Source organism: Impatiens glandulifera, chromosome 5, assembly GCF_907164915.1.
Source record: "Impatiens glandulifera chromosome 5, dImpGla2.1, whole genome shotgun sequence".
Lineage (NCBI taxonomy): Eukaryota > Viridiplantae > Streptophyta > Magnoliopsida > Ericales > Balsaminaceae > Impatiens > Impatiens glandulifera.
This window is the reverse complement of record NC_061866.1, coordinates 38,583,539-38,607,639: the sequence shown is the minus strand read 5'-3', so window position 1 is coordinate 38,607,639 and position 24,101 is coordinate 38,583,539. Positions and strand designations below refer to the sequence as shown.

The window sequence follows — 24,101 nt, the reverse complement described above, 5'->3', positions numbered from 1 at the left end:
GAATCTCACTAGGTGCAGAATTAATAATTAGAGATTTATTTCTTTAGACTTGGTCTAAAGGGTTGCAAGGTTAGACTTGGAAGTCTGAAGGGAACGTAATAGTCTAACTCCTTTAGACTTGGTCTAAAGAGATGCAAGGTTAGACATAATAGTCTAACTCCTTTAGACTTGGTAGTCTAAAGGGAAACGTAGTTAGAATTGCTAGTCTAACTCCTTTAGACTTGGTGGTCTAAAGGGAAACGTAGTTAGACTTTCTAATCTAACTCTTTTAGACTTGACAGTCTAAAGGGAAACGTAGTTAGACTTGTTTGTCTAACTCCTTTAGACTTGGAAGTCTAAAGGGATGCAAGGTTAGACGTGGTAGTCTAACTCCTTTAGACTTGGTGGTCTAAAGGGAAACGTAGTTAGACTTGCTAGTCTAACTCCTTTAGACTTGGTGGTCTAAAGGGAAACGTAGTTAGACTTGCTAGTCTAACTCTTTTAGACTTGGTAATCTAATGGGAAACATAGTTAGACGTCACAGTCTAACAGATACGTAGTTAGACGTTGTTGTCTAACAGATACGTAGTTAGAAGTTATAGTCTAACTCCATTAGACTTGTTGGTCTAATGGAACGCGTAGTTAGACGTTGATGTCTAACTTCCTTAGACTTGACAGTCTAATGGAGCATGTCTAATGCCTCGCTTCAGCAGCCGTCTAAAGTTAGCATACGTCTAACCACGATCAATTAGTTGTCTACTACTCCTGCTCCACTCACTTCTGTGCAGTTTGACAAGCCAGCTAATTGTATCAAATGAATGAATGCCACGTACGCAAATGTCCTTCCAACGGTTTGTCTAGTACAAGACAATTTCAAAAGGATATTCAGCGCACTACCAGTTCGGTACGACCACAATCCATTTGCTCTAAGTCTACAGATTTCTAGTACTATGGGCGGCCTTCCAATGGACTCTTGCCACGTGTCCATGAAGAAGATTCGATCGTTGGTGTTCTTCTACTACAAATAGATGCTCAAGGACAACGGACGAATCACTGAATGACCGGATCTCAAAACAACTGAAATTCATAAGCTTACTCTTGTACTTACTGATTTCTAACATCATTCAAGCTCAAGAGAGAAAGAATCAAATTACTGTCTAGCTGTGAGAATATTATTGATAATATTATAAATTGAAAAGAGGTTGTTCTGTTCAATAGAGTATTAGTTAGTTTAGTAAACTGTATTTGATTCAAACAATTTAGTGAAATCTTTTCAGTTGTGGAAGAAGGGGTGACGTATGAGGCTTTGCTCTGAACATCCATAAACAACTCCCTGTGTTCTTTACTTTCTGTCATTCATCTTTCATTGCTTCAAAGCTTCAAATCCGACGAACACTTCCGCACTTGAAATTGTTTCAAGAGTTCGAAGGATTTGTGAAGAATAGAAATAGATTTTACTTCTAATAGAGTTAAAATCGAATCGTTTGTCATAAGTTGTTATCAATAGTCAGACCCTAGTCTCTATTGGTAGCATCGATCCTAACACATCGATTCTCATACCTCTCGCATGCTAAGCGAGCGCTCTACCATCTGAGCTACGTCCCCTTCTAAAATTAAATGAAATATTAATATAAAGATGAAAATAACGAAAAAACGCCGACCCTATTAAAGATATCCTCATTATGTCGTGAATTACCTCTTAAATGACTAAACAACTCATATTCGATTTTCACTCAAACTTTTAGGTTGAAATGAAGGGTCGTGAACACAGACCCTTTTGGAGATGTGGTGCATCGATCCTTATACCTCTCGCATGCTAAGCGAGCGTTTTACCATCTGAGTTACATCCCCTTATAAAATAAAATGAAATATTAATATAAAGATGAAAATAAAGACAAAAAAAACATGGACCATATTGGAGATACCCTCGTTATGTGTTCGTGAAAGTCATAACACATACCATCGATGAAAACAAGGAAAAATGTAATATCAAAGAAGATTGAGCTATGAATTACCTCTGAAGGGACTAAACAACTTATATTCGATACTCAATAAACTTTTAGGATGAAATAAAGGGTCGTGAACACGTATCGAGATGGTGATGTATCATTCCTCGTACCTTTTGCATGTTAAACGATCTATCTGATTTATGTCCCTTATAAAATTAAATGAAATATTAATATAAAGTGTCTTTTGTTTATTAAATAACCATTGAAAAAATAAGTTTAAAAAATAGAGTTTTGCGCACAATTCAAAAAACATATTCCGGAGTAGTTTGAAATGCAGTTAAAGCATCATTAGGATTTTTTTCCCCACACATTCTCGCATCGTTTTCATTGCTACATGAGACGTTTTTATATATTTTTTTCTTTGAGATTGGGTTTTATTCCCGGGTAAAGCAAAAATGATCGGACTATAACCATGTAATTTTCAGTAAGAGTTATCAAACTCGAGATATTTTTGTTTCATATCTAAGACTTTTGTTACTTGTTATTTATAGTTAAGGATTGATCCCGTATCCACTTCAACTTATAATATTTTTCAATTTAACACAGAACCTATTTAAATATAGTAAATACATTATGAAAGTTAGACAAATTTCTCCAAGTTAGGTCAACTTGTTCAAATTTCAAACTTTGAGATATTTGAAAATCAATTTCTTTAAGATTGATGATCAATTCTCTCTAATATTTAAGCTTTTAAAAATTGATTGAGCGATCGGTCACCTTAATCTCATATTACAATTTTTTTATATTATTTTTTATCGATATTTATTTATGAAAATAACTAATACCATCTCATCCCTTTGAATTATATTACGTCTTCATCTATAGAAGGAATATGTATTATTATAATTTGAGTATTAACATCGGTAAATATATTTTTAGTATTTGTCTCCTACTAGATAATAAAAAAAAGAAGATTTTTTTTAATATATTAATGCACCAAAAGAACAACTTTAAATTATGGAATTAATTAATTAATCCATTGCATGTGTATTGCTTTCTCCATTTTTTATTTTTTATCAAATTAACTTAATTAACAAGTACTTAACATTTAAATCTTTTTATTTAATATTTATTTTTTCAAACTTTACTTACCTTATAATCACTTAATTTACATCACAAACATAAAATCTTTTAATCAGTATTTATTTATTATTTAATGAATAATTTGTGTAAGAGCTGTTGTGAAGTATGGAAGTTAATATAATATAATATTAATGCTTGGTGAGTTGAAGCACAATATAGATAGGTAAGGTAGTTGAGCTATCTATTTATCTATCAATTATAAATAATAATAAAAAGAATAAAAAATGTTAATCCTTTTGATTTTACCACCCCACACACACTTGTTGCCTATATATAAACACATTACATGCACCATCCTTCCTACAACAAACATACAAATAAGTAAATAACAACTTGAAAGAGATCAAAGATCTAAATTCAATGGGCTCATCATCTTCCCTCGTTATGTTTTTGATGCTCTTCACTATTGCCTTGATACAACAAGGCGATTCTCGTCAACTTTCGCAAGAAACAACCTTCCCGGAACTGCCAAAGCCGCACCTCCCATCGCTGCCAGTCCCAACAATCCCAGAATTGCCAAAACCCAAGCTTCCTTCACTACCAATGCCAGAATTTCCAAAGCCCGAGCTTCCCTCGTTACCAATCCCAACGGTCCCAACACTACCAAAGCCGGAGCTTCCTAATGTGCCTACATTGCCAAAACTCGAAATTCCTTCATTGCCCGTCATTCCGAGCCTACCAAAAGTGAATATTCCTTGAATGGTTCCGTTGGTTGTTTGGATATCATCATACAATATATACTTTCTATCTATCTAATATTACAAGTTATGTATGCAGTGGTGTACTTTTCTAGTTTGTTCATGAACTACCTCTTGTATTGATCTTGATACATCTTAATATATTTATGAATTATGTTTTCTAGTAATTAACTAAGTCATAACACATATATCAATTAAAACAAGGAAAAATACAAAATCAAAACAATGAAAGAAGAATGAGCTCTACAAGCCCCCTTCCAGCTAGGGAGTGATTGTCAGAGGCTGCCACAGCTGTGTGCCTACCCTGGGTAAGACTTACCTCACATGGCACAAGTACTGGTGACTCACATGGCATAACATGGCGTAAGTATTGGTGCCTCACATGGCATAAGTATTGGTGCCCTGTGATGAAATATTAATATAAAAATGAGAATATTGACGGAAAAAACATTATTATAGTTAAAATTATCATCATTAAAGGTAAATAGCTATTATAATTTGGACCAATCACTCATCCTTGTAAATTAGTTCTTTATTGCTTCTTTCCTTGTATAAATATTTATGAAGTTATTGTTTCACTTGGATCAACATCAACATCGACCCAGAAACTAACCATTCTTAATATATAATAATAAGAAAGAAAAAGAGAAATGATAGTGAGAGAACTCGCACTTTTTTATTTTTCAACAAATGAGGTGGTAACACTTTATTTCCTCTATGTTCCTCCCCCAAATTTATCTCCCTCTCAACCCTCTATTTGAAATATTAATTAAGGGATGTGTTACTAATAAAATTGTGAATATATTATTTATTTAATTTATTATATTATAAGGATCTCATTTCATAATTATATTTTAAAATAAAATATAACATAAAATATAAAATCATTTCATAATTATATTTTAAAATAAAATTAAACATAAAATATAAAATGACATATAGGGAGATGAATGATGTGCCTAATTTGATTGACCGAAAATAAATTTTTTCGTTCTTTTTTCTCTTCGTCTCTTAATATTTTTTCAGTTAATAATATGATATATTACTATTATTCTATATATATATATATATATATATATATATATATATATATATATATATATATATATATATATATATATATATATATATATATATATATATATATATATATATATATATATATATATATATATATATATATATTAAGTTAGTACATTCTTTACATAGATTTTTCTCATCAGAATAGTTCAAATATATTCATATTAAAAACACTATGATTTAAACGGAATTATATTTTGAGTTAAAATTAAAGTGAGTGTGAGTTTAAAAGAACAAATATTATTAAATTTGTTAATATATATATATATATATATATATAATTAAAATGTATTTTATAATATTATTTTATTTAAATCAATATCTCAATATAACATTTAAAAAATAATAATTTTTAAATAAATAATATTTTTATTTTTGTCCAAACACAGGTGCGGATTTCCATACTTGTTTATATATTTAAAATATTTAACCACAACCACGTGTTATATAAATATGTACTTAGTTGTATAAAAAATAGATAGAAGATTTATGGATTAAGAGGATTCGTAAGATTCTTTCCCTATTTACGTACGTTAATTAATATTTTAGTAGATTAATTCAGTGTAAGAATAATTAAATAAATAAATAAAAAGAGACTTTTTCACTTGAAGTATTATATATCTTTGGGCTCTCTTAATAATTACAATATATATATATATATATATATGTGTCATTTTTTCTAATTATAAATCTCTCTTAAGTTAAAGCCATTTTTAGAAATGTAAATAAAATACTTAAGTACGGGATTCAAAGTCGGAAGTCAAAACTGTTTATGATTAATCTAAGCTTAAGGCAGCTATGCTTAAGGCTAACCATATATTAACTTTTCCCAAATAATAAATAAGCCATCCTTCCCTTATTACCAATACTAAAAGAGAATTGAAAAACCTATATATTTCTCATTACAAATTAGGCCGCAAAAATATACAATTTGTTTCAAAATGGGCGATACTCCTGAGGATAAGGCCGAAAGAGAGAGGATTTTCAAGCGATTCGATGCAAATGGCGACGGTCAAATCTCTTCTTCGGAATTGGGTGATGCACTAAAGACACTTGGCTCTGTTGCCGGAGACGAGGTCAAGCGAATGATGTCTGAAATCGATACGGATGGCGATGGTTTCATTTCTTTTGAAGAGTTTACAGCTTTTGCTCTTGCGAATCCAGTCCTCATCAAGGATGTCTCCAAGAGTTTTTAATTTGTTACCTTAAAAATGAATCACATGAGTACTCAATAAGGGAATTTGTTAATTTGTTTCTTTATTGTTTTCTTACCCTAATTAACTAGTCTCCATATGTTTTACTTTTTTGGACATGAATGCATGTCACAAAATACTTAGTTGAAGGACAAATGAATTTTGTATGTTCTCTAATAAGTATTTGATTCATTATATTTATTATTAAAATAGAGTTATACATTATCTCCGTACTATGTTTTTTCCATTATCTAGCAAACTATTATTTTGAATGAATATATATATTCATCTCTTGAGCCTCCACCCCCTTTCTACGTGATGGATAGAAGAAATTTGATCTTCATAATTAGATTATTTTTACTGTCAATAAATTAACTAATAATGAAAATAAGCCTAAAAAATGTTAAGTGAAATAATCTAAGGAAAAATTCCTCAATTGTCTTCTACAAACCTGTCCGGTACCATTTCAAATAGACAATAACCTATATTTATTTATATATATATATATATATATATATATATATATATATATATATATATATATATATATATATATATATATTGTCAAAGTTTTTAATAAATAAAAAGATAGGCAATAATTTAATGCAGAAAGACAATTAAAGTTCATTTAGTGATAGTAGTTGATACTAAATTATTTTATGTGACATCAGTTTGTCTTTGACTTTGACTAAAGCAAATAAACAATAATGTATGAATAATATAATACAAACAATAAGGAATTAATTTAATTTTATTTAATTGGGTGTTATATATAAATAAAACTAATTAGTAAATAATAAGTAAACCTACAAAAATCAATCAAATAACTGATTATTTAGATATTAAATTGAACAAAAAAATTTATAAAATTAAAAATTTTAAAGTGGAAATTCAAATAGTGTCGAGATCACTTCAAAAATGAACTCATTTGACTTCCTAAACAATGAAGGTTAAAATAGAATATTCGAAAATCCTTTCTTTGGGATAAGCTAAGTTTTATTTGTCTCGATTTGTGTGCTGATTTTTTTTTTTTTTAAATATTTTTTTATATTTTAAAATTAATTAAAAATAATTAAATTTAAATAATATTTAGATTTAAAATAATCAAATTATAATTTGATTAAAAGAAATCTTTATTTTAAAATAATTTAAAATAATTAAATTAAAATATTATTCATTTGAATAGGGTCGCGAATTGATTTTAATTTTAAAATCAATAAAATATTTATATCGTGTGTATAAACGTATTTCATTAGATATTTTATGGAGTTCGATGTTTGACAGTTGAGAAAAAGTTTTTACTCGTTAAAGAACTGTTTCCATTTCATAAAATTTTGGCTATTTCTTTTGAAAACTTAATTTTATTATGTTTTATTTAAAAATTATTTTTTAAAATTCTAAACACTTATCGAGTTTTCTTAAAATTTTTAAATTATATAATAATATTTAAATGTTAGTACATACGATTGATGTCGAGTATTAGAAAGAAAAATACATGAAAAATATTAATTTAGGATATTAGAATTTAAATAAATTCTACCATACCTTTGTTAATAAAGTTTCATATTTTTTAGTAAATTTTTAAAATAGTTTAGGGTTTCTAATGGTTAGAAAATTATTAGTGTCTAGGTCACAAAATGGGTCAAACACGCGATTTTGGGCTTCGGCCCAGAGTCAACGAGACTGAGCACCCAACTAACGCGGAAGTTGAATTCTTGGTTGTATACGAGAGTTCTCAGTCGAACGTTAGAATCCTTAGTCGGATGATGCAGGATTCTTTAGTCAGATTCAGGGTTTCTTTATTGATTATTGAATACCTCGGTCGAATGTCAAGATTTCTTAGTCGGGGTCAAGATTTCTCCGTCGGACGCATGGTTTATCGTTCGTCCTCAAGAACACTAGTACATATTTTGAGATTTCGCCAAAAGCCTTAATTCGTTGTTCTAAAGTCATCGGTGAGCTTCATCTTGTCATACATAACACGTTCGCGGTCATCCCGAAGGATCATTCGACAGAGAAGATGTCGAACAGCTTTAACAACAGCTTTAACAGTTCTTGGGTAAAATTGGATTTTCAAAACAGTTCTTGGGTAAAATTGGATTTTCAATTTTGAGTTTTCAATTTGACATTTGAAACTTACCAATAACATCCTTATACAGGTTAGAATTGGTTTGAACCATAATATGAATATTAGCTATCAATTTGAACTAATTCAAGAATTCAAGAATTGAATTTTTTAAATTTTTTAAGTTTCCGGTTTTTAAGTAAACCTAATTTAAACCGATTAGAATTGATTCAAACTTACTCTTAACATCTTTATAAAAGTATTAAGAAGTTTTTTAAGTCGTTCTTCTTTAGCTATAGTTCAAGAATAAAAATCCGATTTTGAAAATTTTCAAAACTAAATTTAGATATTCTTTATTGAGCTTGATTTGTTCAAGTTGATTTTAACAGAAATCTTTAAAATTATCTTATGATCAAATTTAAATCAAGAAAACTAATCATTAAGTAGTATTAAGGATTGAACAAAATGAAATATAAAATTTTCAATTTGCATCTTTAAATTGAATTATAACGTGAATGGAAGTTTATTATGGGTTGGAGAACACTTCTGAACTCTTTATAAAGTTTTGTGATATCCAAAAATGAACCTTACAACCTTATACAAAATTTCCACAATTTTCAAAAGCTTAAGAAAATTCCTATGGCAGATTTTGTAGAAATTGGATTGGAGGCTTAGGATTCTGATCATTGTCTTCGTCTTGTTCAATGATCTTATTTTTAGGCTACTAAGTTCGGTTGAGGGAGTAAGTTGATCGAATTTCTACAAAAGGCCATTAATGGCTTTTGTATGTTTTTGATCAACTTTATTTATTTAGGCCATAATTGGTCCTATGAGTGATATTTTAACATTTAAATCAACCAATTTTGTTTAGTATTCGTGAAGTTCCATCTTTGAAAAATCAAAGGTTACTAATGTTTATCCTATTTGTCACGAGGAAGAAGACAAGTCGGGGTTGAAATGGTGTTGTTTCAGGTCAAAGCGCGAACGTACATCGGGGCATGGCGTTCCGTTAGTGTTATGTTTGCGTCTAGTGTTTCATCTGAATTGGGGCTAACAATGTTGGCCTGGGTGTTAGCTGATTTGATGCTACGCGGAAGCTCCTAGCTTCTGTTACATCGGACGACACAATTGGTTTTGGATGGAGGTCAACATTGCATCGGATGACCTGGTAGTCTTCTGTAGTCATTTCTTCTAATTTTGGTTGACTAAATTACGATCATTGGAAAGTTGTTTGTAATCGATTTTTCTCTTCACTCATTTTGCTTTATTTTATTCTACAAAATATACACAATTATTTTAATAGACACAAATATTTATTTGTCTATTTTATTTTATTTTTGATTATTTTGGGAGTTTTAAATATTTAATTTGGGAAAATAGATATAACATGTATTTCGAATTATTAATTTTATTTATTTGAGTCTTCTTAAAATTAATTTGAGATAAAATAAGTACAAAATGTATCCCAAATTATTTATTTTGGCCTTATCTTAGTTTTAATTAATTGGGATTAATTATCACAATAATAATCTTAATTAATTATTTTGTTATGGCCTTAATTTTTGATTATTTTGACTTTACTTATTCATAATTATTTAGTATTTATAAATTGGAGAAATAATATTTTAGTGTTTATAAGAGCAAACTAGATAAACCAATGAAACGGTGTTGAGAAAATCTCTACTAAATATTATGAACGACAATGGTAAGCAACGCCAGTAAAAAATCTTACCAAATATTAATTAATAATTTATATATATGACCGAAATAGTAAAAAAATTATAGTAATAATAAGAGAATACATATAAGAGTGTCTTCATAGGAAAGATCAAACCAAATAACTCATTATTGAAACAAATAATTTCATATCTAGTAATTTGTCTCATTTGTCGTTAAAATGAGACAGATACAGACTCAATAAATGATCATCAATACAATTGAATAATATGAGCAGCAAACGAACCACACATTAACAATGTCAAATATTAAATAGAATATATATATATATATATTAATGAAATATTTTTATTTAATTTAAATAATTAGTTTTAAAAAAAGTTATAAATAATATAATTTTATCTAATTTGTTTAAATTTCATAACAATGAGTGATAAAATAAAATATATGAAAGGATCAATCAAACCGTCTCAAAATAATATTTATCAAATAATTTGAACAACAATAATAGAAAAAAAGTTATGTTTAATGACCACTCACTAATAAGCAGAAGAAACTATATAAATTATAAAAAAATATTTGTAAAGGGTCTATACGTGAAAAATTAATTTCAACAATTATTTATTAAATAAATATAAAATAATTTTAGACTCGTTAATTTTCTCATTACTAGTTATTTTCATCTTATTTGATGCTGAGAAAGGGACCATCATGGACTCTGAGAAATAAAAACTAACCCAATAGTCAAACTACCTGCCCAAATATTGAGAGCACTATCAGATTAAAAAAATGACAATAAATGTGATCCGACAAACCTAAACTCTGAGAAATGATAATGGAAAATAAGAATCAAATTTCCAGATATTTTTATCATTATTCTAAAGAGGTAGCAGTTACTAATAGTATAATTAATTATTTGACTACCTTTAACAATTATATATATATTACAAGACCAACGTTTTTTAATGTAGGAACGGAACATAAAACAAAACAATATGATTATGTCCCTTTCCCTGTCCCTTTGAAAATATTATATTCTTGTTAATTTTCTTATCATCAACATCATGATTAATATTGTTATGATGATTTAAAAAGAAAAGTGAAATCTGGACTAGTTTCAAATGTAACCGGAGCGGAATTGGGCTCTTACGGAGAGCTTGACATCATTGATGATTTGGTTCGTAGCAGTACAAGTATATTTAGAAGTTTCTCTTACACGTTATATTATATTCGGTGATGATATTGTCTTCGGGTTGAGCGAGTGGCTGAGCGTTGTCACGAGCTAATGTCAAAGAATTTGTTTGAGGAAGTCATCTTTTGGTTTTGTTTGTTTTTTTTTAAAAAAATCCTTATTTGATTAAAAGTAAAAAAAATGGTTTTTATTTATTTATGATCAAATTATCCTTTATCTCTTAAAATTTTTATTTAATAATTAATTTATATTAAAATAAAGTAAATGATATTTTTGATATTTTAAAAGATAAATAAATTAATTTGATTCATGATGTATAGGTTGAGTTTTGGAATAAAAACGAAATTTTATCCATAATTTGATGATTTAAATAGAGTAAAAGAAATATTGAATATGTCATTTCACAAAATGGATGGACAGCATTAATAGATAAAGTGATTCACGACAACAATAGAAAACATAATTGATTTCATCTTTTTTCTACTTATAAGAGATTAAATTAATTGAATAATAATAAATATAATGATATGCTTGTTTTGACCAGCTCTTTAACTGTAGTTGGGTTTGAGGTAATTTTTTTTTTATAATTTATTTAAAAATTATATTTTGTTATACTAGTTAATGAGATGTTAATTTAGATAAAATAATATTTTAAAATAATTTTTAATTATGTATATTTTAACAATTTGATAATATTTATTGTTCATTATATATATATATATATATATATATATATATATATATAACAATTGATGATGACATGTTTGTTTGTTGCATAGTGAATGAATTTGATTTGATCCCAATTTCAAGGGTCTTAACTCTATACCAAATAATGCAAAAAAAAAAAAAAAAAAAAAAAAAAAAAAAAATTGATTAAGAAAATAATACTAAACAAAAACCACATATTTAATTATGATTCAAAAATACATCTCATTTTAAAAAATAAATCCATTTATATGCATTGTGCAGCGTAATAACTGCCTCTATTTTAATTTAAAAAAATTGTTAATTTTTAAAAGTACTATTATATATGATTTATTTATCGGTTGAGATGAATATGATAGTTAAATATTTAAGTAGAAAGAAACTAATAAATAAAATTAAGTAATTTAAGATATATTAACCATTTCATCATCATTTCATGGAGGATATTTAATGCACATATCAAACTAATTAAAATTCAAAATTCTAATTATTTATATTTTGTATTTTTCATGTTTTCTTTACTCTTTAATTCATATAAATTATTTTATTAATTCTTAACTAAATTTATAAAATTATTAAAAATAAATAATATCATTCTCATGTTTCAATTCAACACTATTATTGATTAGTTTGAGAAATCATAATAAATATTATTATAATATTTAACTAACTTAAATTAAATTAATTTTATTAATAATTAAAATAAAATAGTAATAACAATTATTTTTTGTCCAAGACAACTTAAACTTTGGAGGAAGAGGCAAATAAATATTGAAGTCGGGCACTACTTATGATTTGAAGAATTATATAATATTATATATTTTTTCTTAAAAAAAAATAAATATATGTTTTTAAAAACTTGAAAATAAAATATATTATGGATTCATGTTAGGACTATATGGACTTTTGGGTACATTTCAAATTTTTATTTTTACGATAAAATGTGACATGCCATCCTAATTTATTATTTATTTTATTTTAATTTTTATTTTTTTCTAAAATGACAAAATTCATATTTATTTACTTGTTTTATTTATATTTTTAATTCTATCTTAAATATTTTTCAAGTCACCCAACTAAAATTCTTGAATCAATCCCTCTCATTAGATGTAAAATTCAAAATCTACATCATTTAATATTTTAGTTATAAAATTATAACCAAAATTCAAAACAAATAAATTCAAATAAACTAGGATGGAAATGCTTATTAGGTCTGATGAAAAAATATGGAGATGCATAGCTCATTAATTGACTATTCTTCCTTTGTTTTAAACATTTAATTGAGTCCAAAGTGAATTCCACAAAGAACAGCATAAAAGAAAACAAAAATATAAAAGTCACAACACATTTGAAGAACAAGTCCAAATAGGTGTTCTTCCCTGTATTTATATTTTACTATTTACTATTCACTATTTACTATTTAAGCGTTTTTTCCCCCTCTCTAACCCAGTCCAAACATGGAAAAGTCAATATTCTATTTATCATTATTCTGTAAATATTGAAATTAAGAAATTTAGGCATTGTTTTCTTTAAGATATTACTTTTTAATAATCACATCACTCCTCTTATTAACCAAAATACTAAAATACTCTTCAACTTAAATTATTATTTTATATTTTATTTATATATTAAAAGTCTTTTTACCAAAAATAATCACTGCCTCCTCAAAATGATCGTCCATCAATAAATTTTTCTTCTGTCTCTTAATTTTAAAAAAACCCATAACAAGGCCTTAGAAAATAAGAAAGAATACATTAGGCTGGGTTTAAGAAAGTAATTTATAAAATACTGTATAATATAAAAGTTAAATGATCAAACTGAATTTATTAAAGTATAAAATGAAGTGATTAAAAATTAGGCTATGATGGAGTACAGAGGCTTTATTGATTTAATCTTCATCATTTTAGGTTATTAAACAATTATTTCCTTTTTTATAAACATTTTTTTATTATATTTTTTTTTATCTTTGTTTATATTAAAATAAGTTATTTTCATGATAAATCTCAATTTATGATCATTTTATTATAGAAAATTTATTACTATAGAAAATTAATAAGTTGAGAACATAGGGATGTTATTTAAGTCGGGTTCAGACTTAGCGGAACGAACGATACTAATTTAAACCTGAGGTTTATTTGTAGTTGACTCGATTCTGATCTTATTGACCTCACTTAATTCGAACTCAACCTGAATTAACCGATACATTGAATATCACCTCTCTCAAAATGACATCAATAAAAAAAAATAAAGCTAAATTACAATTATGTTTACAGAAAACCGTACAAAAGAAGAATTAGTCAGAGTAGGAAATGATAAATATATATAAAAAAATATAAACGAGTTAACGGGTATAGTTTAGGGTATATTTTAGGTCGACCCAATTTTGATATGTTTATTAATGAAGTTAAACGGGTCGACCTGATTTCGACCCGAACCAAAATATATATATATATATTGAGAAAGTTTAGTCACGTTTTTCTTTCGGAGTGTGACTAATCTACGCGGGTTAAGCAGATAGCTCGCAAACATACTTAACCAATTAATTAGACGAACAAAACTTGACGTCTGACGGGTTCGAACTCAGGACCTCTAAGGAGACTCGAACCCGAACCCAAAATTACATTACACTAACTTGAGTTTTCTTTTTATCGGTTCGGGTCGTATTTTCGTGTAGAATAAATATTAGCGGCCCTAAGTTAACCCATATAAATGACATTTTATCAAAACCTAGTTCACAATTTAACATATTATAAATTTAAGGGGAAATTTGAGGAAATGACCCCAAAAATGGGGCTAATTATGTTTGGTGCGGGCCACTAATTTTTATAGCGCTGGTGACCCCCAAATATTTTAATGACCATTATACTCATGCGTCACGCACCCTCCAGATGCGTGACGCACCCTGAACCCTATAAAGACTTAATTTTTTTTCATTTTCGTTTCATTTTCTCTCTCATCCGCCCCTTTCTTCCCCGTCTTCTCCGCTCCGCCGTGAAACCCTAATGGTGGCGGAGAAGATTTCCTCTTCTTTTTCAGCGATGAAGAACGAATCGAAGAGGCACCGTCGATCATTCCACTATATTCAATGGTCTAGAGCTGCGAAGAACTTCCAACGGCGAACGAAGCAAAATTTTTCACTATATTCGTTTATATTTTGTGTTTATTTTGTTTACATATGATTGTTTGTGTTAATTTCCTTTACAAAACGTCATTGATTCGCCCTGATTTGTTGAATGCAGGTTGGTTGGTTGGATGCGTCAAGTAGGATGCGTCACGTAGGATGCGTCACGCAGGTGCGTCACGCAGGTGCGTCACGTAGGATGCGTCAAGTAGGATGTGTCTCATCTGGTTAGCACATTCTTTTAGAAAATGAAGCAGATGCTTTTTGGTGCTTTCAACGAGCTATGCGGAAATTGGTAATTTTCCCATTTCTTGCTCTTTGTTTGTATAAGACTTATCTAGAAAAAGTGTCTACTCACCAGGCCTGCTGAAATTTTTTACATGTTTGTACTTGTGTAAGTCAGTTTGATAAGCAACATTTTAACTTCTTTTTACATGTTTTCATTGGCTGTACTGTGAATTCACAAGCTACAACTTCAGTTGCTGAGAGTGTCCTATTGTTTTCTGATTCCACTCTGTTTTACTTTTACCTTTTTGGTCTTGAATTATGTGCTAGTGCACTACCTTGTTGTCTGTTTATTGTTTAAAAGCTCAATCTAATTTTTTAAAATTGGTCTGACTTGAACCCATGATCTTACGGATACGAGTTTTTGCAGTCTAGCACTAAGCTAAATGAATCTTCATAACTCAATCTACTTCTTAAAAGAAATGTTTCTAGAATGTATTCGATGCTCTTGATTGGCATGGATCAGGTACTCTTGCTTGTTATATGGGACAATTCATTTTGCTTCAAATGGTTTTACAGTAAAAAGAAATAATGAGCATAACTGTCCACTTTAACTTTTTGAAATAAGGGGATCTATACTTCAACTATTTAAAGAATAAGTTTTTCAAAAACTTCTTAAATTGGGATATATCTTTTATTCTGCTTCATACTGGTTCTGGGGTTTGAGACTCATTAATTTTCTTGTCTTTGCGAAAGAGAGAGAATTTCAGGTCTGATGCGAACTCTATGGGAGTGCAAACTCAGTTGCGTGCCCTTTCAGGAATTGTTAGAGTTATTGATCCAAAGCTTCATCAACACCTTGGTATGACACAATTATGTTTTATATACAGCCTATCCATATATATTGTTTGTGATGATGGAAACATTAGTAGTATATAGAGTTTTTTTAGATCATTGGGAGTTTTGACAAACGTAACAACTCTATCACCAATTTGGCAGAGGCACTGGATGCCGGGGAATATCTTTTTGTTTTTGATGTTTCAATTGTGTGACTTGCTCTAGGATATTGCATTGTTATTTGAATGAACTCGGAAATACATTTCAAGAATGACGTCTCCAACTCTCCATTGTATCCTTTTGCAAATATAAGTCATACCCAATATTGAATTTCTCATTTTGATGTCTCACGTTACTGCTGAACATTGTTGTTAGGTTGGAAAATCATGGATTGGACCCAAATGCTGAAATTGTTCCCAAGTGAGTATGATATCAATTTCTTTATACATTCATACATATAAATCTTCAAATCCTTCATAAAACAACTAGACAAACAGGCACTTAAAAAGATTGCACATGCTACATTGTAATGTACTTTATTTGCTTATCCTATCTTGAAAATTTTATAGAAGTTGAAAGTAGCTTATTTGTTCATACAGGGGACCAATAACTGGGAAAATCGATCCACGGGAAATGCATGGAACTCCTTAGCATTGTTTCCAAAAAGTGATGGTGGCAGTGGTACTCGACCATCAACTGCAGCTAGCGATAGAGGGCATGAACCTGTTCCAAGTTCATGGGGTTCAAATTCTAGGCCATCATCAGCCTCTAGAGCATTGTCATCAAACCAATCAGCATTGACATCATTACGTCCTCACAATGCAGAAACAAGGCCTGGAAGTAGCTCACAAATAGTAATGTTAGGATATCATATGTTCTTACACAAATAGGAAAATGCATTTTCTCTTGCAATTGCAATCTGATGCATTATGGCAATTATTATAACTTCAAGTATGCTAATTACCATACCTATGTTAATTACCATACCTGAAGAATGATAAAAAAATCACTTTATTATAGTATGGACTTGAGTGTGTAATGAGCTCTAAAATGAGTTTGTATGTAGAATTCTATTTAGAAATGAAAAGTCTTTATTAGAGTTGTTTAGAACACTACTACTTCTAAGCCCAGAAAGATACAGGAGATGATGATAACTAAGAAGTTCTTGAAAACCTTCCCTAGACACTGTTGTTATGTATTATGTATGTAAGAATGTATGTATGAGCCCTAAAAGGCTTTCCATTTTATCCATGTAATTTTGGCTTTGACTTTGGCTTGTAGATGAATTATGGAAAGAGTGATTGGAGTTTTATTGGAGATTAATATGCCAAATTAATTCAAGCAATGTTCTTGTTTCTTCAAATGCTGATTATTATTAATAAAAAGTTTTTTGAGTTATATATCAACATATAGTTAAAAAATTAAACAATTTTTACTTGCAAAAGAAAATTAATTCAACTAAAAGAAAGACTAATAAATAAAAAAGAGTGTTATATTTTGCTATCTATTAAGAAGAAGCTAGCAATTCAGATTGATTAGCAAAGCCAAAAGATGATATCTTCCTGCTTCCTCCTTGACCATACTTTTCATTCCATTTTCGAAGCTCGTTCATGTTAGATGCCTCATCATTCGTAAACACTAGCCAAGAGAATTTTAGCCATGTTGTCTTCCTGCTTCCGCCATGGACTGTTTTAGCTAAGAAAATTTTGAATATCTTGACACTTTCACCAAACCACTGCAAACATCATTTGTAAACACAAGTGTTCAGTAGTTGTTTTCTTTCTATTAAGGGAAATCAATAGAAACAAAATAAAAATTAAATTCAACAATTAGTTACCTCTGATAATAAAGTTGAGGTAGTTATGTTGATAAAACTTGTGCTTGCTTTAGTTGCAAGTGCCTTAGCAATAAGGTTTTCCCAATTTCATGAGGTCCAAAAAGTAATATCCCCTTGCAAAGCTAAAACAAACAAACAAACAAAAGTATATTCTTTTTTTTTTCTTTTATAAATGGGAGTATTATGATGAAATATACTAATGAAACAGTACTACTAGTAGTAATTCAATCATTCTTCTTCTATTTAACGATTTAAGAGGCATATGCGTGACGCACCTGCTTGACGCACCTGCTTGACGCACCTGCGTGACGCACCTGCTTGACGCACCTGCTTGACGCACCTGCTTGACGCACCTGCTTGACGCAACTGCGTTACGCACCCGGAATTCCGCCGCAACGGTGACATTCACCTACTCAATCCCTAATCACTAAACCTTAACAAACAATGCGTCGAAAGAGAGAAATAAAGAAAGGAGGAAGAATACAGTTTACAGATTATGAATATATAATGAATCTGAAATGCAAAAAACTACAAAATGATCCATTTGTGGTAACCTGTAATCTGTAATTTGAAGGATAATAGCGAACATCTCCTTCGTTGGGATTCCGCCGTCTTCGTCGGGGTCTTCGTCGGGGATCGTCGTCGGGGGTGTTCTTTTTAGAGAGATGGAGGAGAATGAGAAGTGAAGAAAGAGAAAAGAAAGAAAGAAATGGGAAGAACTGGATTTTTTTTTATTATATAGTAAGGGCATTGTGGACTTTTCACAATGCCCTCGGGTGCGTCACGCAACCGGAGGGTGCGTGACGCAATAGGGGTATTTTCGGCAGAAAATTTTTTGAGGGTCACCAGCGCTATAAAAATTAGTGGCCCGCACCAAACATAATTAGCCCCCTTTTTGGGGTCATTTCCTCAAATTTTCCAAATTTAAGAGGTGAATTTGAATATTCCTAGAAGATTTGATATAGTCAAAATAAATTTATTAAAATTATAATAATATTTTCACTCATATCCCAAAGTTCACATGTGGAGATTAATTATTATAAATCCCCTTCCCCTCTTTCTACACAGGGCAAGTCTCTCTCTCTTCTCAATCTGGTCAAATTACTTCGTAAAGATCTTCATCGATTCCGCTTCCAATCTAAAAGAATATCTGAAACAAACAGGAGCTGGAAATGGATAAATTGTTCGGTCTTGTTAGAATCCATGTAAAAAGAGGAATCAACCTCGCCGTCCGTGATTGTAATACTAGCGACCCTTATGTTGTTGTTCGCATGGGCAAACAGGTAGAATCCTCTCTCCCTTACTCGAAAGACTGGTTTATTCATGCTTAAGTTACGAGTTGAAGTGTAAAAACGAGTAATTTATGTTATTGATGATAATTATTAGGTATTTTGAAGGATTTTATAGAAATTTGGTATCAGTTTCTGTGTTGACTGTTGAGATCTGAAAATTTTAGTAGAATTTAGAACGAAGACGGATCTTCTTTGAGTAATTGATTTGTCAGTAAATAAGTGAAATGATTCTTATAAATTATGTATGATCTTTCTTTTTCTCTGAAGCTGGAAGTGATCATGACTGTTATTAGGTTTGATCATGAGAAGAAATACACAATAAGATTATGATCTTGTCAATTATGGATAGGAATATAGGATAAGTTTCTTTATCAAATATTTTTTGCTAATTATCTGATACTATATTGCAGAAACTAAAGACTCGTGTAGTTCATAAGAATATAAATCCGGAGTGGAATGAAGATCTGACTCTTTCCATTGCAGACACCAGTTTGCCTGTCCAGATTGTAAGCCCTCTTCTTTATAACACTTGATGACCCATTTAGAAACACTTTAAAGAAACACTCTTTTGAGTTTGGATCTTGGTTTGGAAGAGAAACATTGATTTAGATGAAATAATGTTTTAGAATCATACATGTTGATAGGCATGGATGAGCTGTATTTTGAAATGGCCCTACAGCTTGTTTCTATCTGTTGACTTGTTATATTGAAAAGACGGCTTAAAATGAAACCACCCTAGCTAGTTTTACCTTTCTTTTTCATTTCTTTGATGAACTTTGATCTTGAAGAAAATAGAAAAATTATTCATCAATCAAGGCCTAAGAGCCTCCCTGGGTTAGTCATTGGGTAGCCAGTCGTTTTCAGGAATAGCCCACTTGGAAACACTTCTGAATTTTGATAAGAACAACATTATTTGGAAACACTTGTTTTTCCCTGTTATGTATTTATTCTGTATGTGGAATTATAACATATACTTAGACACAACTTCATAAATTTATCACTGATTTCTCGGATCCAAACCTTTCAAATGGGTCCTGTATCTAGAAAATGTTAAACTAAGGGGTTTGTTTCCTTGAAGAAGCTAGCTTCCACCTAACCATGGCCCCTTTAATTAAGGCAGGTCATAGACAAGACTCTTTCCACTAATATGCTACCCTAGTGACTTGTAAAACAATAGAACATGGATGGGCCTATTTTATGCACTATGTTCAATTTGGTTTGGTTTTGAAATATTTTCTACTTAATTGCAGTTTGTGTACGATAAGGATGTGTTTAGCCTCGACGATAAGATGGGGGATGCAGATTTCGACATAAGGCCATTCATAGAAGCAGTAAAAATGCGATTGGACGAACTCCCGAGTGGAACAATTATCACGAAAGTGAAATCAGGAAGGGACAACTGTCTTTCTGAAGAGAGTTGCGTCGTGTGGGAAAATGGAAAGGTCGTTCAAAAGATGATCCTTAGACTGCGTAATGTCGAGCGTGGTGAAGTCGAGCTCCAACTTCAATGGATTGATATTCCGGGTTCGAGAGGATTGTAAGTTTTTGTTTTTGTTTTGAAGTATTGTTGAATTTTAATTTGTGTCATTAGTAATAAGACATGTAAAAAAAGGATTGTTGATTTCAATTTGGTGTTTATTGCTCACTACCAATGAATTGTCAGGGTATCTTTGGCAGATGACATTATTGTGAGACCTTTTATTCTTTTACTTTTTTTTTTTGTGGAATATAAATTATGTGATTATTTTAAAAAATTCAAATTATTTTGTAATTCTAATAAGCTTTTCATTTGGAAACAAGAATTTAGATTTTAAGAAAAAAACATTTATAATTTTTCTTGAAGATATATTTATTTCTGTAAAATATTTAATTGAAATGTTGATTTTTAGATTCAACTTCTAAATTTTTTTAAATTAATCCAATTGTCATGTAAGAATTGTTTGACCATATTAATTTAGTTGTCTCAACTTTCAATTAGCAATGTTTATTCATGTCTTGTTGACTTTGAATTATAAATATTAATATACTTATCTAAAAATATAACTATATGAAGCAATTTTTTAAAAAATAAATATAAAGATATAAACTCAAATTGTTCGTTTATGTGTTTATTAACTAATTTTAAATGTGTTAGTAAAATTAAAAATCTAATTTTACAAACAGACTTCCTTGGATAGGTATCTGGGTTTTCAAATAAGGGCAATGGAGAAATAATATATATATATATATATATATATATATATATATATATATATATATATAAATATATATAAAAGTTTAGAGAAGAAATATAAAAAATAATTAATTAGTAGACTTGATATGGTAAAAGTGTGATTTATAAAAACTCTATCTTTATATAAATGAAAGAGAGAATATAAATATTTATATATAAATTAATTATGAGCTTGAATATATATTATCTTATATGCATAGATAAAAATAAATGAATATATATTTAATTAAATTATTGATAATACAATTAATATATATATATATATTATATATTATAAGAGTGAGAAAAAAAATAATTTATATAAAACTAATAATTAAAGAGAAAATAATATATATAATGAGAAAAAAAATATTAATAATGAAAGAAAAATATATAATATATAGGAATTGAAAGAAAATATATAATATATAGAAGTAGAGAAAAATATAAAATAAAAAATTAATTAAGATAGTGAAATTAATTATAGGTGGATACGAAAGAGTCTTAATAATTTATAAAAATTCAATGGAGATTTTTTTTTTCCGAAATCACCATCAGAAATAATGATAAATATGGTCAACCTTTTTTTTTAAGGATAAATCTGAAGGGAGATTAGTGGTTATTGGGTAAGTGAGAATGAATTGGATAATGTTTTTAATAAGTAAAGATGGGGTTGAGAATAAAGAAATGTTACTCATTTCTTAACTCTTTTCTTGAGATTGATTGCTCTATTAGTTATTTAATAATGATTTTTATTTTAAAAAAACATTTTTAGATGATGATGCTTTTATCTTTATTACTTAGTTTATCTACTCAATATTATTTTGGTGAATTGAGAAAAAAAATGCTCTGCAGATTTTGATCTTTATATTTTTGGCTTTTCCTATTATAAGAATGTCATCATCAAATAAAAGAGGTAAGATAAGGACACTTTTAAAAATAGTGATACTTTTGACTAATTTTGTTTTAAAATGATGGATTCCATTTTTGTTAATTAATACCCGCGGGTTAAGCACATAGCTCATAAATATGCTTAATCATTTAATTATACGTAAAATTTATCGTCTGACAGCCTTAAACCTAGGACCTTAAGGAGACTGAGGATATCCACCTCCTTTAACTACTTTTGATATTCACCATTTATGAATTTTTTAAGAATGAATTCCATTGAAATGAGAAAAAGATAGGTAAGAGTTAGAGCCGTGAATTTGGGTTAGGTTTATTGGGTTGACCCTCCCTACAAAACAATTTAGACGGGTTGAGTTGAAATATTAGCAATCCATTTGGATGTGGGCCTACATAGGCCAACCCGCTCGGGTCGCGGGCCTAGGCGGGTCGGTCTTGAGTTGGCCCACGGGTTGACAAAAAAAATCTAATTTGATTTATAGCCTTATAGACATATGACGCATAGCCCTAATTTTTTTCTCTCATAGGCAGCACTGTAGTAGTCAATACTCAATACTTCGTTCATCGGCCGTTGACTACTTATTTGTTCCACCTTTCTTCTCTTCGTTCTCACCTTCAAGGGTTCATGGATTCAAACTTAGTTCCAGACTACAACAGTTAATACTCAATATTTCTCCAATTGGTCGCCGACTACTTATTTGTTCCGCCTTTCTTCTCTTCGTTCTCGTATTCAAGGGTTCGTGGATACAAACTTGTTTTTTTATAACTATTAATGATTTTTATTTATTTTTATTTGTAGTGAGACAACCCGCGGGCTAGCCCGCCTAACCCGCAACCCACCTTGTTTTGGGTTGGGTTAGGCTGGGGATTTTTAGCCCGTCGGGATGGTGGGCTGGCCCGCCGTCGACCCGTCAAACAATGAGTTTTGGTGGGTAGACTTGTCCCGCCATGGGTTGACCCGTCTGACCGTTCTAGTAAGAGTGTATTTGCCAAAGAATAAGAAGCGTGTGAAAGTGTAATTGAGATTGGTGATTAGTTTGACGAGGGATAAGAGTCATATGAAAGTGTGATTCTGATTGGTGGTTGGTTTGCTGATGGATAAGAGACCTGTAACATTGTGATTGGTGGTTGGTTTGCCGAGAGATAAAGATACCGGTAACAAAGGACCCTAAGATCACGAGATTAAAAGTCGATTGAAATTGGTAGTTAGTTTGCTGAGGATAAGTGTTAGATAAATTCATACCGGTTCAAATAAACCTAACTTAAACAAACTTCCTATGCAGGAACGAGGAACCGGACCGGATGAATAAGAAAACCAAGTGAAGTAACCGAACCGGTCAAGCTATCAAACCGATCAAGCACATTCGGTACGTGACCGAACAGAGGAAGGATCGGCCAAAGCCTAAAAGCCAGATCCATCAAATAGCCGATCAATCCTCAAGACAAACATAACCGGAATAAGCCCGGTCACCTCACTATCAAAAGATACTCGGCCAAGTCAAGTGGCCAACCTAGGCCAAATCAAGAGGCCGACAAGTACAAGAAGACACTTTGGGTATCTGTTGAGAACGATACCAAAGGAGCAGACTGAATACTTCCATATCCATGCAAGTCTGAGGAAAGACTGCAGGCTGCAGAAAATAGTACTACCGGATCCTTCTACTTCGGGATAAGCCAGAGAGGAGATCTTCAAAGTACAGACAACTGTCCAAGCAGACAGTGCCTACATTGAGTAAAAGACAAACCCGGCAGGTTTGCTTTACAGACCGGCAGGTCTGAAACAGGATGCCAGGTCTGAGATTGACTGTCAGGTCTGAGGAGAAGACCGGCAGGTCTGAAACACTGAATCACTGCACCACTGACCAGCCAATCAGATTCAAGGAAGTGAAATATGACCGTTGGCATATTTCACCTATAAAAGGAGGCAGTTGCAGAAGAGTAAATGCGCGACATTAAGAGACATTAAGCCAGACAAGTGAAGCGTTGAGAG

General features: G+C 30.2%; 2 protein-coding genes and 1 long non-coding RNA gene across 4 annotated transcripts; all 3 read left to right on the top strand.

The window, feature by feature from the left end:
* Nucleotides 1–5,783: 5,783 nt before the first annotated feature.
* LOC124940727 (polcalcin Che a 3-like) lies at nt 5,784–6,063 on the top strand. The gene has a single exon (XM_047481263.1). It carries the CDS (start codon nt 5,791–5,793, stop codon nt 6,043–6,045), a length of 255 nt encoding a protein of 84 aa, XP_047337219.1. The 5' UTR covers nt 5,784–5,790; the 3' UTR covers nt 6,046–6,063.
* Nucleotides 6,064–14,918: 8,855 nt separating this feature from the next.
* LOC124937463 lies at nt 14,919–16,495 on the top strand. Of its 2 annotated transcripts, XR_007099358.1 has the most exons (4): nt 14,919–15,097; nt 15,784–15,889; nt 16,240–16,284; nt 16,464–16,495. It is a non-coding gene; the product is annotated as an uncharacterized LOC124937463 (long non-coding RNA). The 2 variants fall into 2 exon arrangements; XR_007099359.1 differs by lacking the exons at nt 16,240–16,284; nt 16,464–16,495 and adding an exon at nt 16,027–16,056.
* A 2,275-nt stretch (nt 16,496–18,770) lies between these two features.
* Nucleotides 18,771–20,705, top strand: LOC124938428 (protein C2-DOMAIN ABA-RELATED 4-like). Its single transcript, XM_047478866.1, has 3 exons — nt 18,771–18,984; nt 19,404–19,499; nt 20,244–20,705. Exons 1-3 carry the CDS (start codon nt 18,874–18,876, stop codon nt 20,532–20,534), a joined length of 498 nt encoding a protein of 165 aa, XP_047334822.1. The 5' UTR covers nt 18,771–18,873; the 3' UTR covers nt 20,535–20,705.
* The last annotated feature ends 3,396 nt before the right edge of the window (nt 20,706–24,101 follow it).

Excerpts from the sequence above, each read along its gene's own strand:
- LOC124940727 (XM_047481263.1), top strand. The coding sequence starts at position 5,791 with ATGGGCGATACTCCTGAGGATAAGGCCGAAAGAGAGAGGATTTTCAAG.
- LOC124938428 (XM_047478866.1), top strand. The coding sequence starts at position 18,874 with ATGGATAAATTGTTCGGTCTTGTTAGAATCCATGTAAAAAGAGGAATC. Across the intron at positions 18,985-19,403 it reads TTGTTCGCATGGGCAAACAG|AAACTAAAGACTCGTGTAGT; the intron begins GTAGAATCCTCT and ends ACTATATTGCAG. Across the intron at positions 19,500-20,243 it reads CCAGTTTGCCTGTCCAGATT|TTTGTGTACGATAAGGATGT; the intron begins GTAAGCCCTCTT and ends ACTTAATTGCAG.